Here is a 27,668-nt window from a genome sequence, read left to right as displayed (position 1 = left end):
CACCATAAACCATAAATCTATGATGAATGAAAAAGATTCACCAAACCAAAGTAAAGACTAGGCATTAGGAGTAGACAAAAAAAGGCTCCAGAAAATTTAAAAAACAAACAAACAAAAGCCCAGGATATATAAAGAAGTAGATGAAAATACCCCTGGAATGTTTGACAATAATGAACATGGTCATCAAAATTTTGAGGAAAAGTCATTTTTCAACTTTAATATTATATACCCAAACTATCAAAGAGAACATAATAAAGTTACTTTTAGATGTGTAAAGCTCAACAAAAGAAAGAAAAAAATCTATTTCTTAGTACCTTTTTATAAAAATAGTGCATAAACAGACTGAAATTCACTATGACAAAGGAAAAATATGAGATTCTGCAAAATGGGAGAACCAGCACTAGGATGACAGTTCTGCAGCAGACATAGAAAAGACTTGATCTAAAGACAACTGAGAATTTGGAAAACACTAACAACAGGAACAAAAATAGCTCAAAATGAGAGACAGTGGTATTGTAGACAAACCTATAAATCAACTAAAAATAAATCAACTTTGAATTTCAGGAGAAGTAAGAGTTGTGTAAATATAATCATACAATAAACAAACACCTATAAGGCACACAAAGATTATGATTTAAACAAAAAATTGCATAACAATATTACAAAACGGAGAAGGGCAAGGTATCACTGTGTGCAATGGGGAAGGAAATGAAAACTTATCCACTATAATATGAAGTTAATTATGATTAAAAGCAATAAAGTAAAAGATAATTGCACCTGGGTAAAGGGCTGAAGATTGGAAAGTTGGGTTAAAGAATTACTGTTTTTCCTAAGAGATTTTTTTCTTTCTTTAAGTGAAACAAGATATACCATAAGTGATGGATCTCACCAATGGGGTTAAGGAAGAACTATGGAACTGAATACCGAGATAAAAATCAATTGTTTCTGAAATACAGTTACAATAATTTTTTTGTGTGTGTATATGTAACATTTAAAATGTTAGTATCTGAAAATTTTGAAGGCCAAAAGCATGAATCTGTTTTTTAAAAAAAAATATTCAAACTGGAAGAAAAATAATCAATCTCAACATGTTTTAAACATTTGTATTTAATAAAAGAATAAATATTGACTGATTTTGGCTAGTCTTCTAAATAATATGTATCACATTAATGTGAATTTCATACTCAGTAGTTTAATGTGAAATACTGAAAAAAATTAGCATAAAAACTATACACACATGTCAATACATACACATATACATATGTGTCTGTGAATACACAACAAATGAAGAAGTAGCCCTAAGCTGCTACTCCATATCAGACTTCCCTACTTTCCCAACAAGGATCTTAAAAGTATGCTCTGTCTCCTCATGCAACATCACGAGCCCAGCTTTTAACACCATGGCACACATATACATGAAAGCGTTCATTACACATATAATAAAAATGCAACTGATTTTTATCAAGATTATTTCCCCAATCACTTAATCCTTGAATCTCCCCACTCTGTACTCACACTCTCAGCTTAGTCCTAGCACTATTTCCTTCCTTTTCCCTTTCCTTTCTCTCCTTCTCTTTCTTGTTCTTTTCCTCTCTCCCTCCCTTTCTTTCTCAGTACTAGGGATTAAAGCCAGGAGCACTTTACTGCTAAACTACACCAGAAGCCCTTTTATTAATTAATGCTACCAGGCTTAAGCTTCACACCCAATGTTTCTGGCCTCCAATGTCCTTTTCTACAAAATCTTCCCCAGTTTTTTCTCAGGCCACTATGATTCCTTTGAGATTCTAATAGCTTGTTGTGTTTCTATAAGCTATTGACAACTTTAATATTGCCTTTCATAACAATTACCTATTTTCATCTTTCTTTTCAACTATACTGTGAATATGGTAAGGGTAGAAATTTTGTTTTATACTTTTTTGTATTCCCAGCACCAATATTCATTCATCATACACGCTTAAGTGTGTTACAGTTCAAAACGGAGAGAGAGAAATCAACATTCTTTTTACAAAATCTACAAATAAAATAGATTAAAACTTACCCTAATGTTCTCTATGTCAAACTAATTCTTATTAGTCTACCAAACAAATTATTATAAGTTTAATTACCATAGGGAATCCCAAGGCGTTCCTGTTCTTTCCTATAACCTTCCAGTGCAGCAGCCCATCTTGTCACTTGTTCTGAAGTTTCATCTGAAATGGTTGTGATGTGTTTTGTACCATCAAGAGTTATCACTTGGGCTTCTTCAACAAGATGTGCTTCTGCTTCAGCATGGTGGGCATCTGGATCAATTACGACTTCAACAGTTTCCGCAGTTTTAACAATTTCAAGGATGTTAAGTTTTGGTTCAATTCCTTAACAGTAAATTTTTAAAAAATATATAAATTTAAATTTAGATGATAACACACAAGGCACAAAAAATTGAAATTTAGTTTACATGTTCCCAAAGGAGAGGAAAAAATTTTAAAAATATATTTTTAGCAATATATCTAGAGAATTTAATAGATCCCTATTAACAATAAATACAAATCAGTATAACTTTTGTCATAACAGTTCTGGATCAATGTTAATTTCCTGATGTTGATAACTGTACGATGATTACATAAAAGAATTTTTGTTTTTAAGAAAACACACACTAGTGATGAACTTAGGAACAAAAAGTGATCGTGTCTACAATTTGTAATTAAATAGTTGAAAAAAACAATATGTGTGGGGAAAGAGAAAAAAAGCAAGTGAGACAAAAATGAACATTTGAGGAATCTGGGTGAATGGTATTCAAGAATTCTTTAACCTGTTTTACAACTTGTGTACAATAATTAAAACATATACACATACATGTCTTATCTACAAACATCATTAGGAAAGAAAAAAGTACCAGCTTTTAACTACAATAAAAAATTAATGAATAAAAAGTATCAATATAGAATAAAAAATAAAAATTAAACTAGGAAGAATTTAAATGTTGAGTAGCAATACACCCTAAGATTTAAAAAAAAAAAAAATTCTAAACACATTAAAATTACCGACTGCTCTTTTTTATAAAGTATAAAGAACATGTATAAAAACCATGCTGACTTTGTCAAATTAACTTCACACCATTAAATTCTAATTTTCATTTTCAACTAAATGAAGAAAAACCCAAATTCAGAAGATACTTAAACCCTAGTTTAAAGGTATTAAGAACTGTAATTTCTGAGAAAAAGATAAAAAATAAAGATGAGTTAAATAATTTATTAATTCAGAGACTTTTCATGCACATCTACCTCAAATAAAAATGCCTAAATATGTTTCAGAAATTATAATTAAGCTAAGAAATTATACCATAAAGAGAGCTATTTTGTTTAGTGGTGTCTACATAAGATATACTCTATTTATTCAAAATAGAAAAAAGTAACCCTACATGAAAATAATCTCAAATACCTATATTGAAAAGACAGCACTAAGAAACTATAATACTATTTAACAGCAAAAGCTTCAAAAGCTTATGGAATCTGTTATAATAATCTACATTAGAATTAAACTAAATGCAAATTTGAAAGAAAAACAAAAGTCAACTTAAATCCTTCATGAAAATTAGTATTATAAAAAATGTACTATCATTGACTAGATGATATAAAAAAGTCACTTTTTCAAATATATATGATAAAAATAATTAGAATTTTAAAGAAGTATTTTCCTAAGATTCATTCTCTCATCCTTATCCCAATTTCACTTTTATGGCTTTAAGTAAGTCAACTTTTTGTAAAATCTGCATTGAGAGGTTATTGAGTTTTTAAAGATAAAAATGATGAATTTTTCTATTTGCAACCAATAATCAATCCTGAAAGAATGAAGTATCAGAAATAATAACTATCACTTTCAAAGTCCAAAGAAAACTATGCTTTGTGGGCTACAATTGCAAGCAATATTTGTTCAGAGATTAAATAATTTAAAGATTTATATTAGAAATCCCCCCAAAACACCAAATAAAAATACAACTTCTTCCAGGGGCTGGAGGGTGGGGGGGGGGGAACCCAATATTCAACCTACCAAAAGTTTTCTTCTATTTTCCTTTTTTTAATTTATGTACTTGCACAATAGTAAAAATACTGTGATAGATATGGTTACCTGGGTCACTCCACTTCCTTTGCAAACTCTCTGTGCTACACTATAGTGACCCGATTTCCTTGCAAAGAGAGTACAGATGTGATTTAGACTCTAGATTCAATGCTGTTAAGTCTTCTATTGGGAAATGAGTCAAGAAAGGGCAAGTAGGCACATGATATCCATTTTTTTACTTATGTGGCTCACTATAAAAGGCAGAATGGTTCCAAGTTAACAGAGTGGTAGCTTTCACACTTGCAAGAATATCTGGCTATAATTCACTTTAAGACATTTAACACCATCTAAATACCTATGACTCACAAAAATGAGTTACCATATCAAAAAAACATAATGTAAACTTTAACTTACCTTGGTAAGAAATTACCTGTACACTAAGCTGTACAGTTCCATCTGTCTTTACTCCTTGGTCAAATAAACTTCGTTCTGGATCCAGCTAAATATGAGTAAAACGAGTAAGATTACTTCAGCTAAACCATCAGATTAAGGATCCTACCTCTGGCTTAGAAAAATGCATATATGAAACAGAACTTAATTACTGAGCATACTAATTAAATTATAAGAACATGTTTAATTATCCAAGTTGTCATATCATTATTTGTCAAAATTAAAAATATCTTAACCACTTGAGGTAGTAACTGAGGACAGCATAAACCACAAAATTTATTTTTTAAATTTTATTTTATGTTTTATTTTTTGGCACCAGGAATTGAACCCAGAGGTGCTTAACCACTGAGCAACACCCTCAGCCCTTTTAATATTTTATTTAGAAACAAGGTCTTGCTAAGTTACTGAGGGCTTTACTAGGTTGCTAAGGCTGGCTTTGAACTCGCAATTCTCTTGCCTCAGCCTCCTGAGCTGCTGGAATTACAGGCACAAAATTTAAGTGGTAGTTTTCTCTATCTCTAGAGTCTAGGTTGGTACCTTAAATAATGCCAAAAAGCAATTGTTCATTCTATAGATGTATTTAAAGTATAAGATAATGCAATGTCTGTCATGGATAAGCAAGAGTGAACAATTATTGGTAACAATTTTCTAAATTTATTCATATATTCATTCATGTTTTATCTCCCTTGTAATCAATGCCATAAACAGAAGATTAGGGTTCACTCTAAATCCCTGACCACAAAGTTAATAAAATTTAAAAAATTATGGCCTTACAACTCGATCTAACTATGAATATTTTTAATCATACTTCCTGTGAGCATTAGGTGCTCTTTTTCCTTCACATCTCGTAGAGTGAATGTATTTCACACAATGACCAGCTGATGAGAAAAGTAATTATAATTTTCAGACACTTTTTGTCATTAGCTTGAAGAGAGATTTTCATTATAATTATCTTGAATAATATATATCTGCATGTGTCTGCATATCATATTACCAAAGGTTCAAATCTCTCTCACTTGAATAATTCAGTTGATATAGCATTGATGGAATAAATACATTCCTAAAATTTAGACTTATATATGTATATATATTCATATACATATACATGTACATACTTTTACATGCTGTACATATACCAATATATAATCTATATACACACACTATATATATACACAATTATGTATATATATACACATTCTACAATTCTAAGTAACTGTGTTTAACCTCTTTATATCTCAACTTCTATTTCTTTAGAATATGAATAAATATTATTTCAAAGACTGATATAAAAGTTAAATGAAATAATTTAGAAGCATTTTGCAAATATTTTTTAGCTCAATATATTCTGCTCTTATAATTGGGTAGGAGGAGAAGAGAAAAAATTACCTGGATATCTTGCAGGCAAATTTCATGAGCATCCAAAGAACACTGTAGTCTTGGTTCTAATAGTTTCTTTAAATTCCCTATTGGTTCATTGATGTCTATGGCCTGGCTCACACATTCAGCTGGGGCGTAGGTCTGTTCTACAATGCTATATATTGGAGAATACAGAAGTTAGCTATTACATTGTTACCCTAGATATTAAAGTAACAATATGCTCAAAACAAAATTCAATACCAAACTCATTTCTAGCCAGGTGTGATGGCGCATGCCTGTAATCCCAGTTGCTCAGGAAGCTGAAGCAGGAGGATTTTGTGTTCAAAGCTAGTCTCAGAAACAGGGAGGCACTAAACAGCTCAGTGAGACCCTGTCTCTAAATAAAATACAAAATAGGGCTGGGGATGTGGCTCAATGGTTGTACCAAAGAAAAAGCAAACAAACAAACAAAAACCTCATTTCTTCTTACATACTGTATATCACCAATTATCATTGCCTAACAGCTAAATGGAAATTTAAAGCACTCTTTATTTCCATTTAATTTAATCTGAACATTAATAATTATAATCAGCATAATTCCATATTAAAAAAAACATTTAAAGTCCTTAAAACTTTCTTATAACTCTTTTGTATTGGTATTTCACACTTTGAATTAGAAAAGGTTAAACTCTTTGGTAAGTAATTCTACATCTCTAGTAAATACTCATATGATGCCAAATGGAAGACAGACATCAAAGAATACTTGCTAAACTGACTGATCTAAAATTTCATTTGCAATTGTCAAAACAGTATATTATAAAACTTGTCAAGTTCCATTTTCACAAATTCCAAGTATAATGAGGAAAAATATGATATTCAATGAATGTATATATATGTATGTGTGTGTGTGTATATATATGTGTATATATATATATGTATATGTATATACAATTCTTCCTAAAACATGCTTAGTTTATAAAAGAGACTACTAATTTTTTTAAAAAATTATTTTAAAAAATACTTATTTTAAAATAGTAGTAAAAATATTAGGTATTTAAAAAACAAACAAACAAACAACCCAACCAATAAATAATGGGCTAAGGAGCTGAACAGACACTTCTCAGAAGAAATACAATCGATTAACAAATTTATGAAAAAACATTCAACAGCTCTAGTAATTAGAGAAATGCAAATCAAAACTACTTTAAGATTTCATCTTATTTCAGTCAGAATGGCAGTTATCAAAAATACAAGCAACAATAAGTGTTGGCGAGGACGTGGGGAAAAGGCACACTGGTACATTGCTGATGGGACTGTAAATTGGTGCAACCAATCCAGAAAGCAGTATGGAGATTCCTTGGAAATCTGGGAATGGAACCACAAGTTGACCCAGCTATCTCATTCCCTGGTCTATACCCTAAAGAGTTAAAAACAGCATACTACAGTAATGCAGCCACTTCAATGTTTATACCGCATAATTCACACTGGTTAAACTATGGAAGCAACCTAGATGCCCTTCAATAGATGAATGAGTAAAGAAACTGGTGGTACATACACACAATGGAATATTACTCAGCCTTTCAGAAGAATAAGAATATGGCATTTGCAGGTAAATGGATGGAGTTGGAGAATACCATGCTAAGCGAAATAAGTCAATTCAAAAATCCAGGGGCCAAATGGTTTCTCTGATAAGTGGATGCTAATCCACTTGGGGGGAGGCAGCATGTGATAACTCTGATGGGACAAAGGGGATGGGGCAAAGGGGTATGAAAGACAGTGGAATGAGACAGACATCATTACCCTAGGTACATGTATGATTGCACAAATGGTATGACTTTACTTTATGCACAACCAGAGAAGTGAAAAATTCTGCTCCATTTGGGTACAATGAATCGATGAGCTTCCTACTGTCATGTATAACTTATTAGAACTAATAAATAAATAAGTGGGTATTTTGACTATTAAGCATTTTACCAAATTTCTCAGTTATAGCATACAAGGCTACCATTTTCTCTCTCCATTTTTTTTGTTGTTGTTTGTTCGTTTGGGTGACAAATTTTAAAGTCACAGTCAGATTTTGTTCTTTTTTTTAAGTTTTTAAAATTTTTGGTACTAGGGACTGAACCCCGGGACACTTTACCACTGAGCTACATTCCCAGTCCTTTTTGAGACAGGGTCTTGCTAAGTTGCTGAGGCTGGTCTTGAACTTGTGATTCTCCTGCCTCAACCTCCCAAGTAGCTGGGATTAAGGCATGCTGTGCTCCAACTAAGACAGATTTCTAAATCCTACTTTATAAGCCATGGATGATCCATGTCACTCAGCCTCAATTTCTGCAAAGCAACAATCTGCTACAGCTGAGTAGCAACTATTGCTTCTTACACAGGTCAACAAAGTAACTATGCATTTCCTACACAGACATGCGCAAAGCGCCAGAGAGTAAATGCTTTAGGCTATATGGACTTGGATGCAAACTTCCACTTAAAACATACATGCATGCCAGGTTTCAAGAGGACTCCCATGATCTTTACCCCCTAATATTTATACCCTTTTATAGTTAAAACTGGAGGCTATAAAGGAAGGATTCTTATGTGGGAATGCCTAATAATAACTATCACAAAGGACTGTAGAGTCACTGAGTCCATTTGAGCCCGATCTCATAGACTTACAAATCTGCTGAACCTCTAACATAGATAAACTTGATCTGTTTTTCACTAATATGATTATGAGTTACTGTCTTCATAGTTTTCAGAGACTGGCTAAAATACTAATTACTTGTATGCTAACTGCTTACAAAAAAGTAATGCTTTGCTCCTTGCTCATTGTTGTCTTAGCAACATGCCCTAGCATGCCTTGTCCAGTTACCTGCCAACTGCTACCAAGGATCTCTGGATTGCCCTGAGGCTGTTAATGCCCTACCTAACAGAGAACAAGCACTTTAGGTCACTTCTCCTACAACTTAGCTCTCTCTGAGAAGAAAGTAGCTTGGAGATGTCATTGTCCATATTTTCATAAAAATAGAATATAAAAATTGACAGTGTGGATATATAACAGTAGTTCACTATGCTTTGAATATACTCTTTGCTGCCTTCACTGTGACTTATTTTTAAAAATGTTTCTTTCTTTTCCTCTCTTTCTCCTTCTCCCTAATCTTTCCCATTCCCAAACCTCAGGGGAAACAGGATTACCTTCATTCCCATCCTAGGCATAGTTATCTATACTGAGTACACACCCACCACAGGACTGAAGTAATTCAGATTTTAGGGATGGCACCAGAAGATCTCAGAAATGACTATCTCCCAAATTCACAAGTGAATTACAACTCCCAGAGAACACCAGAAATGTAGCCTTAGAATCACCTTTTTAAATACCCCAGAATGGGCAGAATCACAGTCTCTGGGACAGGAGTCAGTCCCTAGTGTTTCTTCTTTGCTAGCAAAACAATAAAACTTCTTTTTCCAAAAAAAGAAAAAAAAGAAAAGAAAAAACAAGTGGTAGTAAAACCAGCAATAGATTATCCCCTATTGATGCTAATGTCATTTAAGAAAAACCTAAAGGAACTTAGGTATATTGATAATACACAAAAAATGGTAAGTTGAGAAAATACCAACCTTTCTTCTGTGCACTCTGTTTTCTCTGTTCCATCAATCTCAATTTCTATCAACTCCTCAGCTTCTCTTTTAGTCATGGTTGAAGTATTTCAAAAGCTCAGTTCTGCAAGTTAAATTTTAAGACACTTTAAAATTAACTGCATAAACTAATACCACAAGCACAGACCAAATTAAAATAAAAGCAGAGTGCAAGTAGAAGAGTAACTATTACGTATAAAAGAAAATCCACAAATGATATTTATATAAATGATTTATATGTTTATATAAATGATTTATATATTATTTATAAATGATATTTATAATCCAGTTTTTGTTTAAAGGTGTTTATTAGCTTGACATAATGACTTCATTATTTTGTTGGATTTATTTTAATGTTTTTTGGCCCAATCTCAATGAGCAAGTTAATTTATGTTACTTCAAAATCAAAATATAAATGTACAATTCAAATTCAAACCTGAAGCTTAGCAAGGAAATAAACCACAAATGATTAGCTAAAAGTTGTGTACTTTTTTTGGTACTGGGGATTGAACCCAGGTGTGCTTAACCACTGAGCAACACCCCCAGCTTTTTAAAAAATATTTTATTTAGAGACAGGGTCTCTCTGAGTTGCTTAGGGCCTTGCTAAATTGCTGAGCCTGGCTTTGAACTTTCAATCTTCCTGCTTAGCCTCTAAGCCACTAAGATTACAGGCATGTTCCACTGCATCCAGCTAAAAGCTGTAGATGATTAGCAATATTTTTTGCAAAGCACTGTACCAATATAAACTGAAGCTAGGATTTGTTACAAATTACTTAATAACAAATTATAGATGTGCATATAATTGCCTTGATTATACGCTAGAATTTTTAAGTTGTTTTTTCAAATATAGTTTTAAACTATTAGTTCAATTTTTAATTATTTCATGTTAAATTATCACCTACTGCTTTAATGACCATTGCTACAAAAGTATAATTTAAAAATGCACTGTATTTTTTTTTGAAAAATGTATTGCATAAAACAGCTACATATATTGGCATTTCTTGTGCTAATTTTTAAGGTGCTAATGGTAAAAATTCCAGGATCTACTACTCAATGTGGATCAATAAATTTGTCTTTGAATTCCATGTATCATCATCTCACAGAGCTTCAGAATTAGTTTTGGAGTTTACTCCCTTATCTGAAAAATACAAATCTTTTGCTTATAAGAAACACTCTCCTAAATCTGGTATTCCAACACTTTCAAAGGAATCTGTGCTCCCAGTTACAATATTTGACAAAGTGAATTCAAATATTCATTCCTGTTAATGATAACCATTATTTACTGAGAATCAGGCAACGTATTTACATAGAACAGTTCTATTCTGAACCCACCATCATATGAAAATTATTCAGGTCAGTGAAACTAAACTGCTTGTGGTTCTGTATTGTCATTTTAGATATATCAATCTAAACACACATTATTCCAGGTGGGGCCAAACTATGGCTTATTCTAATATAGGGTCCTGCATATACTAATTCAAAAGCCACCACCTTCTGCTACTTAGAATATTACCATAGCATGTTAACAGAATTCTGTCTGCCTTGCCCCCTACAGTCTATTCTCAGTCAATACAACAGTCAGAGTTGTATCCTTTTTAAAAATGAAGTTAAATCACAGCACATGTTTGATAGGTACCAGTTACTGTACAACCCAAAGATTTCACAACAGCCAACAAGGGCACCACATGATATATCTCCCATTTCCTACTCCCCCTCCCACATGAACTTTCTTGATTCTTGCTGTCCTATGGTCTTTGCTCCAATTTTTCAGATTGCTTGAAACCTAATACCCACAAATGTCTTCTTAGCTGAATCTTGTCTTTTCAGTAACCATACCCACTTAATTCTGTTATCTGTCTCTTATTTACTCCTTTTCCTTCTTTTCCATCGCACTTGCCCTTTAACTTATTATGTTAATATATTTTGTACATATATGTTATTATACATACCATAGTATGTATATCTATTTATATATGATATATACATACACACTTTGTTTCTTCCCATTGGATCTTCATTAAAGCACAAAGACCAGAACTGTCCAAAAATGACCATAGGAACTTAAACTGGTTTGTATGGACTAGGAACTTCCTCTACTTTTTTGAAGTGGGAAGGGCCTGACAAAGTCTCAAGAAACCAACACCTCTATAGTTAGGAATAATGATTGGGAACCTGGGAATCTATTATGAAGGTAAAGAATTAAGGTGGGAGGTGGAATTAAAAGTTATCAATCTTGACCTTAAAATACAGATTAAATTGGATTAAAAAGTGAGCCCAGTGGAATCATGAAGATCTTTAAAAGTAGAAAAGGAAACTTAAGAGAAGCCAAGGTGACTCAATGGGAGCCTGTGACTGGCTTTGAGGATGGAAGGCAGGCACCATAAGCCAAGAGATGCAGGAAGCATCTAAACAAACTAGAAGAGGAAAGGAATGATTCTCCTATAGAAGCTATAAAATACAGCCCTGCCAACACCTGATTTAATTCCAGAGCTCCATTTCAGACTTTTTACCTCCAGAACTGTAAACTAATAAATTGGCAGCTTTTAAAGTTAATAAATTTATATAATGTTACAGTAGCAGTAGGAAAATAATAGTCTCCCTTTCTACTTTAGAAAGGGTCCCAATATCTCCAATTGCTAGATAGCTGGTTTCCTGACAACTTCAATCTATAAAAAGCTGACACTCAAATCTAAACTGCTTGGTATAAAAAGACCTATTTTTTCCGTATTATTGAAGTTGCTCTAACACTTACACCACAAGAAGGATAAACAGAGGGTAGAATTCACTACTCAAATAAACTTGTATCATACCTGTCCTTCCATTATCTCTACTCCAGCTGGTTACTCTTTGGGATGATGAAAGGATGACGAATCTTTGTTTTCCTTTCTGACTGATATTGACCTGAAAAGAATTTCCTTTTCCAAGTAAAGCCTATTCCGTAACTAATACCATCTGAAAGTTTGTCGAATTTACCCTGAGCAAAATAGGTGATGACCCAGTAAAGACCTACTCTTTGTAGAACACCATAAACTTTACAAGGGCAGGTATATTTGTTCACAAATTATACAAAGTAACTTGAACAGTATCTTGCCCTTAGTAGGCACTCCATTAAAATGTGCTGAGTAAATTAATGATTTCGATTACTTCAAACCATAAATAATGGATTCCAGGTATCTTAAAGTTTTAAGTGAAAGAGAAAATGAAACAGCATTTTTAAAATGTGGTCTAAGGACAGAAAAGCATTTCTTAAAATTCCCAAAACATTAACTGCTATGGTTTAGATACGTGGTGTTCCCCAAAAGCTCCAGTGTTTACATATGAAATGACTGGATGAGAGCTGTAACCTAATCAGTTCATCCTTATGAAATTTAATTATATAAAGATTAGGTTCAATACATAAAAGAATGGAAAAAGATATTTCTGGAAAAAATATTTCAAACACCTGAAAGTGACAAGGGACAAATAAATGGAACAGATGACAATCTCCAGGAAGTTAAGAGGGGAAAAAAATGGAACAATCTAGTATAGAAAAAAAATAGGAAAAGGAAATTCATATAAAGGGAAACCAAAATGGTTCATGGAAAAAATGCTCAAATTAAAATCTTTCAAAAATGCAATTTGGCTCATGATCCTTCTGCCTCAGCCTCCTGAGTAGCTGTAGTACCAGTGGTGCACCACTAAGCCTGCCTAAATAAATAAATAAATAAATAAATCTTAAAAACTGTTCTGTTCAGGAAAAAAAAGTGAGAAATAATAAAGCTTACAGCTGAATAACACTTATAAAAAAGTATCCAGATGCTGTCAAACAGCCCCAGTGACTTAGTAAGGATACTTGGGGCTCCCCTTAATATAAGGACTAAAACAGGAATTATTAAAAATAAAACTTCTCCTTTACGCTTTCAAAAATGTTACAGATCAGTCTCGCCCCAAATAGAGGAGGTAGAAATGAACCCATACACTTTTGGAAAAACCGTGTTACTGGTAGTCTTTGAATTGATCTTTCTCAGTGCTACTTAGCCCAAAAAAACAAAGGAGAGACTAGGAAACTGTCCAAATTCTTGAGAAGATCTTAGCTCTTTTTCTGGAACCAACTTCCCAGGATTCTACATCAATATTTAAGAAAATGGAAGAACAACACTACTTGGTGCCCCTCCACCTACGAATTGCCCCTTGTCCTAACTACATAAAACAATTTCACAGACTTTCATTGGCATCTTAGTTCTTCTAAGTTAATTGTAACAAGGACTTCAGAACATTTTACAAAATGGATGCAAACTAAGCTTGAATTAAACTAAAAATTCTGGTGTTAGTGCTTTTTTATGTTTTTTTTTTTCAAAGCAGATATCCTTAAGATTCTGTTTTGGAACCACAGATAAATTTGAGGATTGTTTTTCTTCATTAGAATGAATTATTAGTTTAGAGAGCTTTGGATCATATTCCCCCATACAGGATAAAAAATTTAAGTGCAGTCTAGAAGTACTTCCATGATCAACTGCACATTTTCCCAAGCTAACAAATACTTTTAAGTACCTGAGAAAATTAAAAGACATTTTATTCTAAAGAATAAAATCAACATTAAGAAAAAGCACACAGGCTAGGATTGTAGCTCAGTGATAGAGCACTTGCCTAGCACGTCGGAGGCACTGGGTTTGATCGTTAGCACCACATATGTGGCCATCTTCAACTAATAATAAAGAAAAACACACAGGCGTGTATATACAGAGAGAAAGCAAACATGGTGAAAGGTTAACAGCTGATGACCCGCAGGTGAAGCAGGTGAAGCGTATAAGGGTGTTCACTGCATGATTTTTTTTTTTTTTCAAATTGTCTATAAGTTTGAAGTTTTTTTTAAAGAAAGAGTTGCGGGACAACTAAAGCCAAGAGTTTTAATTTAGTACTAGGCCTATTTATGCCCCCATGACTAGCTTTCAATTTAACGTCTAGATCAGTATTTGTTATCTCAAGACCACACACCAGTCATGACATATACTCCCATATATACAATCCATGTAAAACAGTTCTAAGTTCACCCAGCATTAGGGCATGTATAAAAATAATCAAGCTTGGAAATCCTTGATCAAATCCTTAGAGAGGATATTCCCTTAAAGTTGGCGCTAAAGAGACAACCGCTTTAAGTTTTAAGGCAACATAGTACCTGAGAATGTTAACCATAAGTAAATATCTTCTAAACTTTTTTCCTGCCATCAGTTATACTTACTACTGGTTGACGCTCATGCAATAGACTTTATTTCTAATTACTACTCATCATTGTGCAATGCAATATTGGGGACGGTCCTCTCTACCCTTAACCTAAACAACTACGATTCCCTAAATCCAAACACGCACATAGCATTACACAAAAACTAAAAAAGTTGGCAAGCTACATTAACCCACTATTATCCCCTTAGTGCCTTTCTTGTTTAAAAAAAAATGGTGCTCGCATAGACTAACAAATGGTTTTGGTGCAACCGTGAGACAATTCTATATTGACAAATGGATCTGAAGCACAGACGAGAGCGGGTGTGCATCTTCCGGTGAAATCCTGGGGGCGTCAGGAATGCCCCCACCACAGAGACAGAGCACGGCCGACTGCGACCGGCCAAGAGCGGACAGAAGCACAGGAAACCGCGACAGGCGGCAAGTACTGCCAGGGTCGCTGAGGCGCGCGGGATCCCGGGCCCCGGCGCAGCTCGCCCCCCCGCCCCTCCCCTCCGCTACCCGCACAGCCTCTCCTGCCCCTCCCCGCCCGTCTCCCTCAAGTCTCCACGAACGGAAATGGGAGTCACAGCGCCGGGGACCAGCGGAAACAAAACACAGAGGCGGCCGCGGGGGGGCCGCTGTGGGGGAAAAGGCCCCGGAACGAGGCCGGCCCGCGCGGGCCCGCGCTCCCCTCCTCCCCCGCGGCCGCACTCACCCGCTCCGGAATGGGCCCTGTCGCCCTCGCCCGCGCTCCAGAGCCGCCCGAGAACGGCAGCAGCGCGGGCTCCACGTGCAGCCTCTCTCCGGGTAAGACCTGAAGCTCCCGCGACTCGAAGTGTGAGGTCCCTAGGCCCTTCCCGCGGAATAGGCGCTGAGAAACCCCGAGCCCTCTCCCGCCTCCCAGGCACCCCCGGGTTCAGGACTACAACTCCCAGCAGGGCATGCGAAGCGAACGCCCGAGGCAACGGAGGCCCGCGAGGCACAACGCCCCAATCCAACTTGTTTTACACTTTTTCACTTTCCCTGCAACTGTATACATCTCAACAACCTCAAGAAACAGGACACTGACTCGGGGGTGGGGGGGGAGGGCTGGAACTGGGGTGAAAGGCCAAAGTGCGCATGCGTTTAAAACAATGTTTCCAAGAGGAAAAAAGACAGGTCAACTTAGGCGAAGGAAAGATGGCGGAGTCTTCGCCAGGGGACCCGGAAGCACTTACCCTCCACTTCCTCCTCCTGTTTGGCTTCTGTCTCACCTACAGCCGTCCGGTCGCAGACTGTCTCCGAGACGCTTCCTGTCCGGTGAGCGTCGAACGACTGAAATGGCCGCCCATAATGCATTGCGATGGCGGGTAGGCGGGGAGGGGCGGAGCCAGGGCCGGAAGTAGAACTGTGGCGGCGTCGGTGGCTCTGGCAGCTCGGGACTGAGTGCAAGGTGACTGGGACGGTAGCTAGAGCGGCTTGGCCCCTTGGGACTGCGATTTTGGGTTTCTTCACACAGCCGGGGCAGCCTGTAACCTCTTCCCTAGTAGGAGGAGAAAGCAGTCTGTGTGCCTGGCACCTTCGTGGCATGGCGCAGGGTCACAACCGAACTCCGCGCTTCTAGGCCTTGAAGTTTGCCATAGACCCCAAAATAAGATCTATAATACCTTCCCCGCAGGCGAACGTGGGAGGAAGGGAAACTGGGGGATCGTGAGTCTGAAGCTCGGTCGGGGCAGTCCAAGGTCAGGCAGGCGGGTCTCTGCTGCCAAACCTGTCGGTGCCCAGGACACGCGGGAGAATCTTCTGAACTATGCACTGGGCAGGTCATGCACCATAAAAGGGAAAGAGGCAGTTAGTAATCCCAAAATTGTGAGAGGGTGCCTAACATTTCTTTAGGCAGCTTTGTGAATTAGGTACTGAAGAGACAACAAATGAACTAGCCTTTGACTGGTCGGTCACTATAAATAGGCTACCCGTGCTACCTCCCATTGGCAAGGACTGCCAGGGCTGCAGTACCCTCTTGCTAATGCCTTTCCCATTCTTTTTACGTTAGGTCCTTAACATGGGCTCTGCTAGTACTTGAATAAGTAATTTTATCACATATGGTATTACACCTATTTGTGTACTGATATGTCCTCGTGATGGTGGATTATGCACACTTATTATTAAATCAGAAAAAAAATGAAAGGACGTGATGGAGGAGCAACAAGTTTTGATAAGAAGGATTATGGGTTCATTTTTGGGGTGAGTGTAGGATTTAGGTCATGAGAGCTGTAGAATATTATTCATTACATGTTGTGAGGCTTCAGGAAAAAGATGTTATTTGGGAGTCATTGGTACTTAGGTGATAGAAAATGAATTTCACCCAAGTTGTTGTAGGAATGACGTCTTGTGGTTAGCTTTAGAGCATATTAACTGTGAAGATGTGAGCAATTTAATAAACTTTCTTATAAATAATATTATCATCTGTAAAGCAGGGGTAAGAACACCTTTCTGTAAACTCTTAAGTATCTTTTTTTCAGAGTTACAAGGAGGGGATATATGAAGTAGTACTTTGCAAAATACGGAGGGCTGAACAGATGTTACATTACTGCTGGGTGTTAGGCATGTTCTTAAGTTTGCCAGAAGGGAAAGAACTTTGAATTGGATGATGTTTTTTACATATTTATGTTGATTCAGTTCTCCTGTGTAATGTTGGACCAGGGTACTTAACCTTTATGCCTCAATTTCTGTATGTATAAAGATGAAATGATACAGAGTACCTTATAAAAGCATTTGTTGTTGGGTTGTAGTCTTCTCAAGATTTTTTTTTTCCTGATGGAGTACAGGTGTGATATTGTAAGGAATTCTTTCAGTTCTTCAATGGTTTACTTTCCTTCTCTCTAGTGAAGGATATCTTGCTGATCCTATGATTTCTTTGGGTAGTTTTTATTTGCTATTCCTGGGTTTGTCAATATTGGCACTATTGACATTTTTGGACTAGATAAGGTGGTTGTGAGGTGGGGGTGCTGTTATTATAAATATTTGGCAGCATCCCTGGTGTCTGCCCACTAGAGGCCAGTAGCAGTCAACCTAGTCAGACCAACCAAAAATGTCTTCAGACATTGCCATATGTTTCCTGGGAGATAAAATCTCCTCTTTCTTCCACTTTAAGAACCATTTTGCTACTCTAGTGTTTTCTAACTAGTGCTTCTCAAACTTTCATTGTGAAAGGCCATACAACCTAGTGGGTGTTTTTGAAGAATACAATGAAAATGAATTATTGGAAAAATGATATGAAGGGGGAAAAATGAAACAAAACACACAGAATACAAATATTTTTTATTATTAAGTTCACAGCATAAAATAATTTTGTTGAATTGCTCTAAAAGCTTCTTAACTGCTTATTCAATTCTCTATTACTATAGATTAGTAATGGTTTGTATACCATCACTGGACTTATCTATTATGACTTCTTATAAGTCTGGTGTCAGGATGAGGATAATTATTAGTTTGGAGGAGGGCATGAGAAAGAAGCATGTTAATATATTGGGACTACACTTTTAGATTTAGAAATGCTACCAAGCCAAATTGAGCACATGGTATGGGCCTGTAGACCCATATACTCAGGAGGCTGAAGCGGGAGAATCACTTGAGCCCAGGAATTCAAAGCCAGCCTGGGGAACATTTGAGACCCTGTCTCAAAAAGAAGAAGAAGTATCACCAGGCTATATTTGTCACCATTTCAATTTAGGGATTGGTAAAACCCTTCAAATTTATAAACTAAGTTTTAATCTGATGAAATTTTTCTATTAATTTGAAATATTTTTTGCATTTGGTCATTAAATCACAAAACCAGGTCTAAAAAGAGATCATCCTCTAATTTATCTACTGGAACTCTCTTTAAATTAGAAAATAATATATTTTAGCTATTGTTAAATTTCATATTTTTAAAATTTAGACGTTCAGAGCTGGACTTGTAGCTTGTCTAACATTGAAGGACCTTTGTTTGATCCCTAGCACCAGGGGAAAAAAGATCAGACTTTGATCTCCTTTGCAAATTCTGTTTCACTGATTAGGTCATGCTGTCTTACCTTCTGTTGTTACAGGGCTTACTTATGCTGGTTGGTTTTTTTTTTTTCCCCTCCTCTTTCTTTTGGATGTTGATTTGGTTGTTACAGTGTTTTTAAATGACTAGAAACCTACAGTTATCATAAGCAAAGCAGTTTCTTTCCCTGTGGGTCTGTGAAGTATGAATTTCCCGCTGTTGTCCCTAGCTACAGCAGCTGTCTACAGTCTCTGCCTAGTTCTATTTTGGCCTTTTGAGGAATTGGAGAAACCTAGCCCATTCATTTGGAAGCAGGTTTTCTTTTCCTACTGGTGGTAGGTAGTGTTTTAATAGCCTGCTTCTATTATTTCCTCTGGTCCAAGGCTAAGTTAGGAAAAAAAAATCCCATCCCAGATTTTGTACTTTCTGCTGTAATGCTGGTGGAGCCTCAAGCTTGAATTCCTAACTGTTCCTAGGTCCTAGAGCCTTTTAGTAAAAAGCAAAAATCTCGCAATGTGAATTGAGAGGGGAAGGGGACTCTGATTAGTTTTAGACTGAGTTCTGTAACAATTAGCAGGATTAAACACCCACCCCCATGTGATATATTTAGAAGTGTTTTGCAAGAAGTGCATTAACATTCCAATGCTTGTTTTTAGTACCATAGAATCACCATGGTTCTTCAGAGGCTCTTCAAGTTCTCCTCTGTCATTCGGTCTGCAGTCTCTGTCCATTTGAAGAGGAACATTGGTGTTACAGCAGTGGCATTTAATAAGGATCTTGATCCCATACAGAAACTCTTCGTGGACAAGATTAGAGAATATAAAACAAAGAGACAGTAAGTAGATAGGAAATCAACTGCAGTGTAAATATAACTATTCAAAATATCAAAGTTTTCTGATTTGAGTCACAAACTCTGTCTTCTTTATAAGGAATCCCAGGAAGAAATCCATTAAATCTATTGTCATTTAAAATATATTCTTACTGTAATGTCATTATTATGAACTGAGTCAACTCAGAAGTATGTAGAATATTATAAATCATTTAGCAGCTCTACTTGAGGAAAGCAAGTCCCTTCAACATCAATTAGCCTAATTGAAAGAAAACAAAGTATTCTGATTCTTGTGTCAGAGAATTATTCTAATTTTCATAGTCATAGAACTCTGGGAATGTCAAAGGACAAAAGACTAAAATGACATAAAAAAAAAAGGTCCAAGAAAAGTTTGATTACAAAACCACACAGTTTTAGATATGCACTTTAGCCATCATCAGCCATTTTTCAAATCTTAGGAAAAATATCAATTTATAGTTCCATTTCTCTCATTTAGTTGTCTACTATTTGCAAAGTACAGGGTTATTTTAACTCTGGTGGGTAATACTGCATTTTAAAAATATTCTTTAATTAGGATAAGAAACTTTTAGACAAGTAAATACAACAAAAGGTAAATGGTTAGGTGCTTAGGAAGTGACATATTCTGTGTTTGGAAAGTTCATAGGAAGAAATCCTCCTTTCCATCTTGAGGCATTTGAAAGGCTTCTTGGGAGAGATCTTTTATTCTGTCTTTGAGGACAGTGTTTGGGGTCATTCATCCCTCTTGAGAATCTTATGAGTAGCCTGAAGGTGAACATTGAAAGTCTTGATTGAAGGCTCTATTTAGAATTTTGCTATTTGTTTTGGCAGCCATTATCATGTGGGACTATTAAAATTCTAATTCATTGCAGGTAAGTATAAATAAAAATTCAGTTCTTCAGTCATCTTATCCATATTTCTTGTGCTCAGGCTAGGAGTCTAGCTCAGTGCTAAAGCATTTTCCTAGCATGCATGAGACCCTGGGTTTGATCCCCACCCAGCATTCTTAAAGAAAAATACATAATATCTTTCCTAATGATCAATATCTGTTCAGATATATGTGGATATTAGACAGATATAGAGCCTATCTGGTATTACAGGAAGTTCTATTGAACAGTGCTGACTGAAAAGAAAATTGGGTCCATTAGAAGGAACATCATTATTGGGTTCTTAGGTTGGAGTTGTCTGTATGTCTTTGTGTAAGATCTTTTAACAGATTTACCAATGCTTTGATAAGGGCATGTGGGAAAATATTACCCTTAAAAGAATTTTTGTAAATTTTTTGTTTATCGGGGCTGGGGTTGTGGCTCAAGCGGTAGCTGGCCTGGCATGTGTGCAGCCTGGGTTCTATCCTCAGCACCACATACAAACAAAGTTGTTTTGTCCACTGAAAACTAAAAAATAAATATTAAAAAATTCTCTCTCTCTCTCTCTCTCTCTCTCTCTCTCTCTCTCTCTCTCTCTTTCTTTAAAAAAAATTTTTTTGTTGTTAATCATATCCATTAGTAGGCAGGTAGTAACACTATGACAAACAAAAAATTTTGTTCAAAGAATAAATTAGACATATTTGCTTCTGCTGCTCATCCATGGTGCTATACTCATTTTCCCGAAGCCCAACTCTATTTTTTTCTCATTTTATTGCTTAGCAAATAAAATGCAAATCACCAGGCTTAGTGTTCCAGGCCTCACATGAACTGGGTTCTGCTGGATTTTCCATCTAGACTGCTCAGTGTCCCCTCATTTAACCAGTGCTTTGCCACCTCCATTTCTTTGCTTTTTCAGTTTTAGAAGGTCTTGAATTAAAATCTAGCCCTAAATTCATGATTTATCTCAAATACTACCTTTGTTAAATTTCCCATGATTAGCTTAGTATAGGTGATCTTTTCTAAATTTGACTGGCTTTTTGTTAAATGTGTCTTCAAAGCTTATCATTTAACTACCTGACAATATAAATTTTTATAAATATGTCATCTTTTTCTTCTAATGGCAAAATTGCTGAGGGTTTGAAACAGTTTGCTTCTTTGATAGAACATTATTGTAGAGAGAAAAATTCCCAAGATCTCTTCTTTTTATTTAAAAATTTTAGATGCTGGGGATTGAACCCTGGAACTCTCACATGATAAGCATGTGCTGTATTACAGAGCTATACTTCTAACCTTAAGATCTTTTAATTTAAAAAAAAATCTTTTTTATTTTTTGGTACTAAGGATTGAATCCAGGGGCATTTAACCACTAACATACTCCCCAGCCCTTTTTTTTATTTTATGTTTTGAGACAGGGTCTTGCTAAGTTGTTCAAGGCCTCACTAAGTTGCTGGGGCTGGCCTTGAACTTGTGATCCTCCTGTCTGAGCTTCCTGAACCACTAGATTTACAGGCTATGCCACCATGCATGCGTAGCCTGGAACCAGTCATTGACTCCAGAGCCTACAGACATTTTATTGGAAGTTAGACTCTGAAGAATTCTAACTTAATAAGGATCATTGACACAGACTTTGAGTGTTAAGAGATTTGTTTGTTTGATATTACCTCATTTTATTTGAAACCTCATTATATTAAAATAGTTTGAATTGAAATATAAGTGGAAATACTTGTTTTTGTTTTTTTCCTATTTTCCCTCTATGAATACCATTACAAGGTCTATTAGAACTTGATGGTGAAGAATAATTTTTGGTTTTTAAAGTGGGACATACAGTTAGGTTTTTTGTTCATTTACACAACAGAACATCTGGAGGACCTGTTGATACTGGCCCAGAATATCAACAAGATTTGGAGAGAGAACTTTTTAGGCTTAAGCAAATGTATGGTAAAGCGGACATGAACACATTCCCTAACTTCAAATTTGAAGGTAAGTCTCTTTGGTCACAGATTCATTCTCACAGGAAACTATTATAAGTGGAGAATATTTACACTTTCTTTTTGTGCAAGGGAGGTATTTAGAGGATTAAATGACAATGACATGTGAATTTATTTAGGACCAAATAAACTCATGGGAGCTGTTCAACCAGTGTCTGCTGCTAGTGTAGATCATAAAACACAGTTTGTTTGTTTATTTATTGTTACCAGGGATTGAACCTGGGGGCGCTTAATCAATGAGCCCATTCCCGGTGCTTTTTATTTTTATTTTGAGACAAGGTCTCCCTAAGTTGGTTAGGGACTCAATAAATTGCTGAGGTTGGCCTTGAACTTGTGATCCTCCTGCCTCAGCCTCATAAGCCACTGCGATTACAGGCATGTGCCACTACACCTGGCATAACATACAATTTAAGCAATGGGGTTCTGAAATCAAACTGTTTGATCTTGAATCCTAACAGTATTGCTTACTGACTGTGTGGTTTTGGATAGTTCACTGGAACCTGTTGTCCTCATCTTATATTTGAGGAGAATGATAGTATCTTCCTCTATACACAGTAGTTGTAGTCAAATGACATACATGAAGTCAGTTAATAGCCTCATTCATAGAAAGTGTTAAATAAATGTTTAACTATTGTTAAATTTCTGTGTAGATTTTAAAAACAGATGTTCAAGTTGGGTATTGTGGTGCACACCTGTAATCCCAGTGACTGGAAAAGCTGAGGCAGGAGGATTGCAAATTTGAAGCGAGCCTGAGCAACTTACTGAGAACTGCCTCAAAATAAAACTAAATTAAATTTAGGAAGGGCTGTGGATATAGCTCAGTGATAGAACACTAGCCTAGCATGCATAAGATCCTGTTATTTAATTCTGAGTACCACAAAATATAGATTGGAAAATAAAGACAGATGTTCACTTAAAAAAAAAATCTGAAGATTGATGAATTAAACCTTCAAACATTCTGGATGCATTTTATTCTAGTATGGCTAAGTTTGAACCTTTTTTTCCCCTCTTCTTATTTAGATCCCAAATTTGAAGCCATCGAAAAACCCCAATCCTGAAGAAATGTAAAATGAATCTGGTAATTCATTATGAATTAATTGTACAGCTAAGTAAAAGTTTCAAAATAAACAAAATTTCACAACTATCAAGTGTTGTTTTAATTCTGATCCCAAATAAATTATCTACTGATGTTGAATGTATGTTTGAGTGTATTGAATTCTGTGTCTTGGGGTTGTTTTTAAATCCTTTCATTTGACTATAATGAAGCAGATGGAGATGTTGGAGATTTTGGATACAGCTAGCCCAGATCCCTGTCAGGCTCTTTTCAGAGTGCAGAGGAGGAATCTTTTCAGTGGTATGGACTTAATTCCCTCAGGGAATGGATATACCCTTTCCTAAAACGTTCAAAAAATGGTTTATAAATCATTTGTCATAGATTTTTCAGGAAACTCAAGAGTAATTTTAGATTTAAGTAGGACCGTCTATTGTGCTTTTAACTTCTATAGACTCAGTCCAGACTTGTTTGCAGATCAGAGTCCTTTATAGCTCCTGTAGATTGAAAAGGGAAAGGTTGGCGACAAAGAGGGAGGAATGCTTCAAAACAGAGTTTACTTTGAAAGATTAGGGGCTGAGGCTATAGCTCAGTGGTAGAGCATTTGCCTAGCATGTGCTAAGACCCTGGGTTTGACCCTCGGCACAAAAAAGATTATATGGTGTTATTTTGACCAAGAAATGAAAGATCTAGCAATTACATCCATATTAGTGGCAGTAGGGTACTGCTAAAATTTCAGTAACCCTAGAAAACTCTCAAGGAAGTTTTTTTATTTTAAAAAGGAAAAATCATCATGATATTTTAGATCTGATAATATCTCCAACATGTCAATATAAACCTTTAAATATTTTCTTTAAAAATGTGAAATAAACACTTATGAGTTGTAGATAACTTGAAAGGGAAATAGTTTTACCATGTCACCATAGCTGGGGTCAAATCTGAGGAACATCTTTTATGGAAGATCTATAAATGTTTCTTAATGGTATGAGTATGATTCATGTGTGGAGAAGGAATTAGGAAGGGTAAAGTAGTAGGAAGAAGAGTCCATTTTTTTATATATGCAGATAAGCAATGACAGATCGGTTTAACTACTTTTATTTAAGTAATCATAGGCATTGAAATCAGTTGATGTTTAATGATGCAACTATTTAAAAGTAATTGAGAACTGGTGATGCCACTCAGTGGTAGTGTGCTTGCCTAGCAGGTGTGAGAGACTAGGTATAACCTAGCAGAGGGGGACAAAGTAATAAGTATATATACACACACTATGTGTGTGTGTGTGTATTTGAGGAATGCTCAGGAACTTTCTCCAACCTCCCAGGAAACAGCACTACTTTCCCCATCTGTGTTGCTTCCAAGCTGCCCCTTGGGTCAGTTATGCAAGTGCCATTCAAAGTAGAGAACTAATTGATTCTGTTTTGCTGCTTCTTGTCTCCATGTATTTTAGTTGAATTTTACTTTTTATAATTTCACATCTATTTGTCTTATACATATGTTTTTTGTCTGTCTTGTTTTCTTGAACCTCCCAATCTGTCTTTCATTATAGAAATAGGATTTTGTTTGTGAATCACCCCACTCCCATTCCCTACATTATAGGGCTGTATGTTATAGTTAAATTTTGGTTTGGCAAATGTTCCCTGTCTTCCCTGTGAGCCTCTGTGATGGTGATGTAGGTCAAGGTTTCAGCTCCCCTAGGACCCATTTTCTTTCCAGTGAAGCTGCCCCAGCTCTGCAAACTTCAGCCTTTTTTCAGCACTTCAGCCTGCCAGGCACTCATTCTGCAGACCAAGGTAGACAAACTGCCTTTTATGTTTATAGCAAAGGCTCTCATCCAGGCATCTAGCCATTTAAGATGTTTTCCCCCTTGCCTAATGTTATGGACTAAATTGTAGTCCCTCAAAATTCTTTTGCCAAAGTTCAATACCCAGTACTCTCAGAATGTGATTATATTTGGAGATAGGGCCTTTATAGATTATTAAGTTAAAATGAAAGTGTTAGAACGGGACCTAATCCAGTCTGAGTTCCAAGAGGAAATTTGTGATGAGGAAAATTAGAACTTGGAAGGGCGCTTTGTGTACCTCATCTATTGCTACCTTTAAGAGTGACCAAAATTGTCTGTTGTAGTGTTCTAGATGATTTTACTTAAACCACTTAGTGCTCTTTCTTTCTTTCTTTTTTTAATTTTTTTTTTGTATGTTTTTTGCTACTATTGTTCCTCAGATTGTTGCTGTCCCTGGCGTTGAAGGTTTCCCAGTGCTTGTTCTCTGGTAAGGTGTATTTATGAGTTCTTGGGTTACCCTTTGGGCTAGGAAGTCTCCTCAATTGTATGGATTACTTTCAGTGGTAATCTCTTTCAAATTCTCCTCAGCTTCACTCTAATGGTAAATTCAATCTCTTATTTCAAATGTTTGCTTTAGGTGAGACATTGGCAAGAAGGCTTAAGGCCACCTGCTTCCAGTGATGCAGGAAAACTCACAGGTTTTTACCTAGGAAAATAGGTGCTGCACCCTCCTCCATGTTTTTTCCCCAACTCTCTCTCACCTTGCTCAAATAGCTACTGTATCCTTGGCAGGCACCTTCAGTTTTTGCAAGTAATTCTCTCCTTGGAGGCATGTTGTTGTATAGTTCCCTTCCTAACTTTAATTCATTCTGAAACAATTTAGACAATTCATTTTTTGTCTACATCACTTTCTGTTTTCTCTTCCCTCACTCCTTCCCCTTCCTAATCCATTCATACACAACACTTCAGTTTATGTGTACTTCATGGTGGGTTAAGGATTAAAGGGATGGGGCTGGGGATGTGGCTCAAGCGGTAGCGTGCTCGCCTGGCATGCATGCAGCCTGGGTTCGATCCTCAGCACCACATACAACAAATGTGTCTGCTGAAAACTAAAGAAATAAATATTAAAATAAATTCTCTCTCTCTCTCTCTCTCTCTCTCTCTCTCTCTCTCTCTCTCTCTCTCTCTCCCTCCCTCCTTCCCTCCTTCTGTCTCTCTTTAAAAAAAAAAAAAAAAGGATTAAAGGGAAAGTGGCCTGGGGCAGTTACTTCAAAGTAGCACTATCCTCATGAATAGCAAAGAAGGTTTTCATATGCATTGTATTCATTTTCTTTAGAGAGCTGGAAATTTGTCCTCAGCCTCTAAACAAAAGAAAAAGTCCCAGTTAAATTCATATCTGTCTTTATAAAACCTCATCTCTGTGCTGTATATTATCCTAAAACTTAGAAAAATAAGGTTCTTTTATCTTCATATCATTCAATGGTAAAGTGAATTTAAGAATGATTGGCCCAATACAATGGTACACCCCTGTATCCCTGGCTACCTGGGAGCCTGAATAGGAGGATGACAAAATCAAGGCCACTATGGGCAACTTAGACCCAGTCTCAAAAATGGAAGGGGTACTGCTAGGAGCCAGGCATTGAGCACATCCAAATTTTTTCCCAGCCACATGGGAAGCTGAAGCAGGAGGATTGCCAAGTTTGAGCCCAGCCTCAGCAACTTGGTAAAACCCTGTTTAAAAAAAAAAAAAAAAAAAATATGGCGCAGTCGTAGAATGCTCCTGGGTTCAAGACCCAATACTAAAAATAAGGGGGAAAAAAAAGGAATGAAAAATTAAAAAGCAAGGGCAACTATAGGAGTTAAGCTACAGATTTTAAAAAATCTACTTAATGGTTATCTTGTGTATGTGTGTGTATGGTTCTGGGCTTCATACATGCTAGGCAAGAGTTCTACTACTGAGCTATGTTCCCAGCCCAATTTTTATAATACCTTTAAGTAGCCTTAAAAATAGTACAAAGTAGAAAATAGGTGATAAAATTTAGCTTTAAAAGAGTCTGCCTTTAGTCTTAATTTTTTGTTGTTGATACATTTTTCACACGTTTTGATAACATTTTCTTAACAGAAAGTATGGAGACATTTCATACTATAGTATGTCTTAGTTTGTGATTTTTTTCCCCAAACTTGGTCAGGTAAAAGTATGACAAATATTAAAAATCAAATAAATATTAGAAAGTACCAACAGATGAAAGCTTAGTTTACCTTGAATCTCTTTACCAGTTATTACTACCAATTGTGTTCTGAAAACTTGTAGAACAAGCAACAAGATAAAAAATTAAAATTTTAAGTTTGAAGGAATTTGTAAATTTTATGATTAGGAGAATCAGCATTCCATGTGAAAGGAATATTATAAATAAATTTATGGGGAGATAGTTGTCAACATAAAATGACCATAGCTGAGTTTGA

The 27,668-nt window shown here is 36.0% G+C and overlaps 2 protein-coding genes across 6 annotated transcripts in view; one reads left to right on the top strand and one right to left on the bottom strand.

The window, feature by feature from the left end:
• Positions 1-16,033, bottom strand: part of Gabpa (GA binding protein transcription factor subunit alpha) — a 35,102-nt gene extending 19,069 nt beyond the window's left edge. Inside the window, exons 1-6 of one of the 3 annotated variants that reach the window (XM_078044493.1) lie at positions 15,383-15,520; positions 12,279-12,369; positions 9,451-9,553; positions 5,872-6,016; positions 4,450-4,534; positions 2,106-2,351 (exon numbers count right to left, since the gene is read on the bottom strand). In XM_078044493.1, the coding sequence (XP_077900619.1) occupies positions 2,106-2,351; positions 4,450-4,534; positions 5,872-6,016; positions 9,451-9,527 (553 nt within the window). In that variant the 5' untranslated portion in view covers positions 9,528-9,553; positions 12,279-12,369; positions 15,383-15,520. Of the gene's footprint in view, positions 1-2,105; positions 2,352-4,449; positions 4,535-5,871; positions 6,017-9,450; positions 9,554-12,278; positions 12,370-15,382; positions 15,524-15,884 lie in introns of those variants that run through there. The other 2 variants (XM_005335398.5, XM_078044492.1) reach the window with 2 other exon arrangements.
• Atp5pf (ATP synthase peripheral stalk subunit F6) lies at positions 15,338-23,518 on the top strand. 3 transcript variants are annotated; one of them, XM_078044494.1, is made up of 5 exons: positions 15,338-15,474; positions 15,927-15,966; positions 19,330-19,508; positions 22,242-22,366; positions 23,395-23,518. In XM_078044494.1, the coding sequence occupies exons 3-5, from the start codon at positions 19,345-19,347 to the stop codon at positions 23,430-23,432; spliced, it is 327 nt and encodes a 108-aa protein (XP_077900620.1). In that variant the 5' UTR covers positions 15,338-15,474; positions 15,927-15,966; positions 19,330-19,344; the 3' UTR covers positions 23,433-23,518. The 3 variants fall into 3 exon arrangements, with proteins under 3 accessions (XP_077900620.1, XP_013218356.2, XP_005335451.1); XM_013362902.4 differs by lacking the exon at positions 15,338-15,474 and having other exon boundaries at positions 15,812-15,966; XM_005335394.5 differs by lacking the exon at positions 15,338-15,474 and having other exon boundaries at positions 15,960-16,099.
• Positions 23,519-27,668: the final 4,150 nt, after the last annotated feature.

This window comes from Ictidomys tridecemlineatus, chromosome 3 (assembly GCF_052094955.1).
Source record: "Ictidomys tridecemlineatus isolate mIctTri1 chromosome 3, mIctTri1.hap1, whole genome shotgun sequence".
Lineage (NCBI taxonomy): Eukaryota > Metazoa > Chordata > Mammalia > Rodentia > Sciuridae > Ictidomys > Ictidomys tridecemlineatus.
The sequence above is the reverse complement of the archived record's forward strand: the minus strand, read 5'-3'. Positions and strand labels throughout refer to the sequence as shown.

Bases quoted from the DNA above. Each gene is read 5' to 3' on its own strand.
- Atp5pf (XM_013362902.4), top strand. From the start codon at position 15,847: ATGGCGGAGTCTTCGCCAGGGGACCCGGAAGCACTTACCCTCCACTTC. The intron at 15,967-19,329 runs GTGAGCGTCGAA...GCTTGTTTTTAG, and splicing joins TCCGAGACGCTTCCTGTCCG to TACCATAGAATCACCATGGT. The intron at 22,367-23,394 runs GTAAGTCTCTTT...CTTCTTATTTAG, and splicing joins CCCTAACTTCAAATTTGAAG to ATCCCAAATTTGAAGCCATC.